This window comes from Zeus faber (assembly GCF_960531495.2).
Source record: "Zeus faber genome assembly, chromosome: 17".
Taxonomy (NCBI): Eukaryota; Metazoa; Chordata; class Actinopteri; order Zeiformes; family Zeidae; genus Zeus; species Zeus faber.
The window spans coordinates 24,644,191-24,651,690 of record NC_137204.1 but is presented as its reverse complement, the minus strand read 5'-3'; the positions used below and the strand labels follow the sequence as shown (position 1 = coordinate 24,651,690).

The 7,500-nt window shown below is 47.2% G+C and overlaps 1 protein-coding gene across 1 annotated transcript; it reads left to right on the top strand.

The window, feature by feature from the left end:
• Positions 1-6,790: 6,790 nt before the first annotated feature.
• pmchl (pro-melanin-concentrating hormone, like) lies at positions 6,791-7,207 on the top strand (the record flags this gene model as incomplete). Its single annotated transcript, XM_080017704.1, has 1 exon — positions 6,791-7,207. The coding sequence occupies one exon, from the start codon at positions 6,791-6,793 to the stop codon at positions 7,205-7,207; it is 417 nt and encodes a 138-aa protein (XP_079873830.1).
• Between the last annotated feature and the right edge of the window lie 293 nt (positions 7,208-7,500).

Genomic DNA, 7,500 nt, shown 5'->3' with positions numbered 1-7,500 from the left:
TATAAAGCATAATTATACCTTACAAGCTATATATATATATATATATATATATATAGCTTGTATATATTGTATATATATGTATGTATATGTATATATATATATATATATGTATATATGTACGTTTACATCCCTGCAGGCTGAACAAATATCTACACCACAGAAATCGAATACCCTAGAAATGCAGTTTTCCTCAACACAAAAGACTCCAAATACACTCATCATGGGGGCGCAGCTCCTCCACAACATTTCCATCACAGATTTAACATTTTTTTTAATTTCCTCCGCCACGTATCGGGTTTTACAAATCAAGCCCTTTAACCGTGAATAACCACGACTGTGAGCACGAGAGGAATCGGATGCATTTCCCATCGTTCTCCCCCCTTTTGTACTCAAATGCCTCACGGCTCCGGAGACGGCTCGGTCGTAGTTCCTTCCTCCGTCCCAACGCTCTTCACGACGAAAATACACCGTACGAGTATTACTTCAACTGGAATCGCAGAGCACTCCAAATTAGTGTGCAAGCCCACGGTCCATATAAAAAAAAAGAAATAAAATCAGTCCAAACAGTCAAACACACCAGTGGTTCTCAACTGGTGGGTCCAGATCCAAAACTGGGTCGGAGGACAGCTAGTCCATACATACCTGTACGGCCACTTTGTCAGAGATCTATATATATTTATATATACAAATATATACATATATTTTTAGGTGCACCAAATTGATGATGCTGCCTTTTATTTTGAAACGCCATTCTGCCCAGCGCTGACCGCTCCCTCGGCATCGCTTCGCGTCGCATCGTAACTGGGAAGAAAAGTCCAGTATTCAGGCCTTTTTCTCCAGGAAAGGGCGTGGCCTCCTTTAAAGTAGAAATCCGTCTGTTCAATTCAGTACAATTCCCAGATTTCCATTTCTTTCCTTTTTTTTTTCCCCCAACATCTGGGTTCACCCTCACTTTCCATCCCGAAAACAGGCTTTCTTCCGATTGGTCGATTTGCCGGTTGAGCAAAATCTGCTGCAGCTGCAACTTCTCGGTGCTTTCCTGCCGGGGACGGCGGACCCCGCCACCAGTGGTGAAAACGGCATGCGGAGGAGCAGGCGCACAACGCAAACGGATCGAGCGCCACCAGCAGCGTTGAAGGGCGCAGGGCGACCCTCCCATGTCGGGGCGTTTTGGGCACCGGGGGAGCCAATCAGAGGCCACGGCGGGGAGCAGAGGGCAGCAGGCTCGGGCGGGGGTGGCTGTGGATCCCCGGCTCCACGGCTGCCGCACCGGCGTGTCCCCGCGGACCTGAAGTGTTTCGGTGATTCCCTTTCTCGTCCACATTTCATTCAAAATTATTTTTCATTCGTCCTATTTTTCATTTCATTCGTTAATTGTTTTTTTTCCGTGGCGCCCTGCGACAGGTTCACAAAGACCGAGCCGTGTTTTATTGGAGCCAAACGGGCGAAACCTTGGACCTGCCGCAGAATGTGCGGAACGTGGAGGGAGAGCGGGGTCAAAGGTCGCGGTACGATCGGCCTTCTGGGAATGCTGCTCGGGGCTGTTCTGAAGTGCACGGGAAAAAAAGACGGACTTCTCCTCCACACGCGGTAACGGCTCATCAGGCGTCCGCCCACCGGACCCCGGCGCTCACAGACCAAACACAGACTTTTAGACACTTTTAGAGGTCAGACGTTTTCGACCCCCTGTGGCTCGGAACGACACACCCCGCCCCGCCCGGCCCAGGATTCTCTAACACAGCGGCTGACGACCTGAGGTGTGGTCGCTGAGGCGAGGTACAGTATGTCTCTGTCGCAATGTAGCTTGAATGTTAATCTCCCTTGTAAGTCGCTTTGGATAAAAGCTTAATGACTAAATGTAAATGTAAATGTAAAAGTATCAGATCCCGGTGTCTATACCGTTTTATTATTATCGGTTTTTGTCAGTTTCTCCATCGCAAACAAACAAAGAAACAGCGTTTCTTATTTTTCGTTGTTGTTGTCGTTGTCGTTGTTGTTGTCGTTGTCGTTGTTGTTGTCCGCCAAACGAATGGCCAGCGAGACGCAGCGCTGGCGTTCCTGCACCGCGTTGTGATTACACGTTGACCTGACCATCTCCATGGCGACCAGAGTCTGTGCAGATCTGTTGAGGAGTGTGTGTGTGAGTGTGTGTGTGTGTGTGTGTGTCTGTGTGTGTGTGTATGTGCGAAAGCGTGAACTCCGGTGCCGGCGTTTGATCCCCAACGGCGGCGGGGACGACGCGGCGTCGCGTTCCGCCGCCTCCCGCCCGTTCTTTACGTTTTCACGCCACGTCCCGTGAGTGGGTCGTCGGGCGGTTCGGCCTCTCATGTGTCCCAAAATTCCAGTTTGTGGCTTTTCGCCCTCGGGCCGCGGAGGGTGTTTGGCGAGCCGTCGCGGCCCATCGGATCTTGCAGGTATAAATAACTACGGTAAATGAGATATCCAGTATGCGGTGAAGGAGCCGCGTCGGGCGTCACCGGTTTCCTCTTTGTCCCGATTTCTCTCTTTCTCTTGATCTTTCAAAGTTCATCGGAGCCTTCCCCCAAAACCCCTTATTTTGAGGTACGGTACAAGAGCCTTCAAAGGGCTGTAAACCAGTTTTGTGACCTATTTGTTGAAGCTGCGGCATTTCCGCCTTTTCCAATGGAATTAACCGACACAAAATACGGCAAAAAAGAAGCCACTCCAACAAAAAGACGTTCAAATGTTGCCACAGTGGTCAGGGCAGGTTTCCCACAGAAATGTGAAGGTACAGTGCTTTAACGCCTCGTCTCATAACGTATAATTTGCCGGATTTTATCAATTGAATGCATTCAGGACCAGCTTAACCAAATGACATTGTATATCTCACTAAACGACTGAACGACTAAACGACTGAACGACCACCTCCGTAATCCGAACGTGTGTTGTCTCATGCAGGGTTCTCAAACTTCTTTCATCCAATGAACCCTGACACGAGAGAAAATAAATAAATTCAAGAAATGAAATAATAAATAATAATTGATAATTCAATTAGGATCATTTCAATTAACAAGTAAGATTGTAGCAAAATATCAAACACAACAGTTTGTTTGTCTAAAACGTGATAATTAAATACGTACATATATTGCACAAAAATATTATATTTCTCTTTTATTTGTTTAAGATGTACTCCTTCAAAGGACACACAAAAAAAATGATTGAAAGTTGTTTCGGTTTTTTTTCCCCCTCCAAAAACTATTCACGGATCCCCCGGCTATGTGCCATGGACCCCTGGGGGTCCCCGGACCCCACTTTGAGAATCACTGATCTGACCGCATGTAACGCAAACAATATTAAAATTTTGGGTGCCGACTCGTAAATGGACTAAAACTCCCTTTGACGCCGGAGCCCTGTTCAAAGTTCGACTAAAACAACCTTGTTTTGTGTCGCGGCGCAAAAAGCCCCAAACGTCTCAAATCTCCAACGCAAGCCTCGGTCAGCTCAGCAGGCGGCTGGCTTGACGCGCGCGGCGCTGGAATTTCGACACGCGTGATTTCATTTACGCCGGCTAATACGCACTATCCATCACCGTGGGGTCCTGTATTTACCTAGCTGGAATAACAGTGGAGTCTGCGAGGCTCTGGAGCGGTGAGAGCCTCTGTCTGAGCCCTGGGGTCGGGGCCCCGGTGTTTGGGTTGGCGTCCATCGGCGCGGTCAGCTGCTCCGCCCGTCGTCGCGGCCTCGCGCCGGTTCAAAGGCGGAGAGCGCGGTCGCAGCTTGCGGCCACAAACACCCCTTCGGCGCCGCCGAGCAAAAACGCGGGATTCGACTTACTCGCGTCTTTTGTGTCAAAACATGTGCAATACGCTAGTACTCTGATTCCTATTTATGGTGAGTTTATATTGTTTATAGTACTTACCCTTATATGCTCTCTATTTCATGCTGTCCCCTTTTTTTTGCGGCTGTAACAATGTCAGTTTCCCCGACGAATAAAGGTTTATCTTATCTCATCTTGTCTTAAACCCGAAACGATTCTGTTCGACAAACTCAAAGTAAAACCCTTATTTTTTCTTATCATTTTCATTTCCTTTTCATCAGCCCTTTCTTTGAATTAACGAGTCGATGAGACGGATCAAGCCCTATTAAGGCTCGCCCTTTAAAAGACTTAACCGTTTGTGCTTAGTTAAAGTGGTAATCCGTAAGATCATTTTGTGTGGGGAAAAAAATATATAAATAACTGCCATATTTGATTCGGTTTTTTGAAGAAAGGATCATTCAGTGTGTGAAGTCTGTACAGGTTCTTCCTCCTTGCCGGTCCCATCGTCGGTGGCGGGGTCCGCCGCCTTTCCCGGGAAAAATGCAAAGATCGCGCAAGAGGTGAACGGCGGCCGCAGTGCATTCAAGAAACGCCGTAGCTAGTCGTGGTGACTGAACTGTGGATATGGATGAACATTTGTTAAAAAAGGGACAAACAAAACATCCCCAACACCTCAAGTGTCCAAGAAGAAAAGCGAAACAAAATGGAGGATCTGGAAAAAGGCGAACTTTAGAGAAAAGGAAGCGTCTTGGGGGGGGAGGGGAAAGCGCCCAACACGGACGGACAGTCTGATGGACTGACATCAGATTTAAGGATACATATCTCAAACAGCTTCTTCTGTGTCTGACGTGCTCAGGGCGTACAGCTGTTCCGAAAAAAGAAATATGCCAAACAAAAAAGAAAAAAAAAAAAAAAGAAGAAAATATCGTGCACAAACAGAAAAATGTCCTCCACCGTTGGAACCACAGCTTCCGTGGATGGAGGAAAACTATCCACACAGTAAAAAGTAAAATGTAACTGTTGAATTTTATGCATTATTTACCTTGACAGAAAAAAAATTGTTTTTCTAACTGTCAAAAAAAAAAATAACAATAATATATATATATATATATATATTTTTTTTAATTTCATTCTAACCTTTTTTGATATTCTTGTCTCTTTTGATTTATCATAATCATTTTATATATATGTATGTATGTATTTATGTATGCGTGTGTACTGCAGCTATTATAGCAATTTCCCCAGGTTCCCCATTCATGTAATATGTCATTTTATTCTAGTTTATTTTTAATTTATTCATTTATTCATGCAAAACCTCCCTACACTTATTTAAAACTCATTGTGCAATTTCCAAATACTGAATCCATGTTCAAAACAGTCATCCCCTAAAAAACAAATACTAGGCTCTCAGATACTGAAGAACTTCTTGCATCCGGTCCATGTAAACATTTTATGGGACATTTTGGAAAAATCAGCTCAGATCAGAACAAAACCATGTGTCTCCCGACGAGAACAAAGGAGCATTTAGACTTTTACATAAATAATATGAAAACCATCTTCAGATGCTCGACCAGATGCTCGGCCAAATACGAGAGAGTCACTGGTTTTATATTCCCAACACAAAGATCTATTGTTCAGGATCAAAATAAATAAATAAATAAATAACTATGATGTATTTGTAAATGACACAAATTCAGGAATTAAAATTACTATGAAATAGAATGATCTACATTTATGTAAATTATAACTTTGAAAAGATCATTAGGTATTGCGTATTGCAGAGCATTAATTAATTCGATTAATTTAAGAAATACCGCTCGGGAGAGGCAGGGCTCCGGGAACAGCAGGCGACCTCGCTGACGTGTCGTCACCGAGATGAATGATATAAAAATCCAAAAAGTCAAAAAGCCAACTGTCATATTTGCTGATATTTGTTTATTATTTATCGAATGTATCGGCTCTACGATCTCATTTGAAATCCGTACGCAATTAACTTAATTATATTTAACGACTCTTAATTATTATAGATCTTTTCCAATACATGTATTGCACCGATCAGCCACGACATTAAAACCACCACAAATTTAAACCCTGTCGCCGGTTCGCCGGTTGTCCTTCCTTGGACCACTTTTGATAGGTACTAACCACTGCATACCGGGAACACCCCACTAGACCTATTGTTTTGGAGATGCTCTGACCCAGTCGTCTAGCCATCACAATGTGGTCCCTGTCAAAGTTGCTCAGATCCTTATGCTTGACCATTTTTCCTGCTTCCAACACATCAACTCCAAGAACTGACCGTTCACTTGCTGCCTAATATATCCCACCCCTTGACAGGTGCCACTGGAACCAGATGATCAATGTCATTCACTTCACCTGTCAGTGGTTTTAATGTTGTGGCTGATCGGGGTAAATATATATATATATATATATATATATATATATATATATATATATAATGTAGAAATAACGGTTTAAAATGTTCCGCGCCACGTCACCAAAACCCCGCCACACACACGTGAACGGTTCGCGTGTTACTTCATTGTCTTCCTAAAATCCCTCCACGAATCCCTTCCCGGCCATTGTTGCGGTGCCGCCACGAGAGGAAAGCTCATCTGGTGGAGCCCCTCCGGCCACAAAGGGGTCCGCAGGTGGGTAATCCCCCCGTGTTGTTTTAAAGGTCATGCCTTTTCTCAGGTCTTTCTTTTCTGTCGCCTCCCCAAAGAAATCCCACTGTTTCCTCCGTCACGGCGAGGCCACGGACCGCCACGTTTCCGATGGTTTTAATTAACCCCGCCGCGACACGACACACACTCAAAACCGGCGAGAGCTCGCTCCAATATACCAGGCGCCGCGGGAGAGGCGGAGGCGCTAAGACAAACACCCTGACGTGGCTAAGTCGTCCCTCGCGCCCTGGAACGCTATAAAAACGCGCGGAGGGAGCTCCCGGGAGTCAAAGCATCGCCAGCGTCCCGACCCGGCACCCACCCACCGCACCCGAGCTCTTCAACCATGAAGCAGTCGCTTATGTTCGTCGTCTTCGCCGCTGCGCTCTTCCTCGACCGCTACGCCCTATCGGAGGCCATGCCGGCGAGCAACGGCGAGGACGGCTCCTTCGAGCGGGACGCTCTGGGCCCGCTGCTGGGCGACGGGGCCGGCGCCGAGGGCGCGGTCGGCGCCGGGGATGCGCTCGCCGAGGGCCGGTACGGCGGCGGCCGCAAGGTGATCGTGGTGGCCGACCCCGGCCTGCTGTGGAGGAACCTGCGGCTGCTGGACCGGGGGCTGCCCTACTACAAGCAGAGGGCCGGCGAGAGCGGCCTGAGCCTGGACCGCAGAGAAGTGGGAGGCGAGCAGAGCGCCGCCTTCGTCAAAAGGGACACCATGAGGTGCATGGTGGGAAGAGTGTACCGGCCGTGCTGGGAGGTCTAGACGACGCCGCCGCCGCCACCACCGCCGCCGTTTGGTCTCCTTCGTTCGAGCGCCCTTCCACCATCGAGGTTTTCCCTCAGACACCGCAGGAGGCCACATAGCTCCTCCGCATCCTGTACCGCCTGATTTCCAAGTGTAAAATAGTCTCTCTGTCCATATATCCATCTGAAATGAATATCTGTCTGCAAATAAAATTCATTGAATTGTACTTCACGTCTCCTGCTTCTTGTGGAGCCCGCGTGGGGGTTATTTCTGCCTCCGCGTCCAGAATATCCGCCTGCGCGGCAAAACTG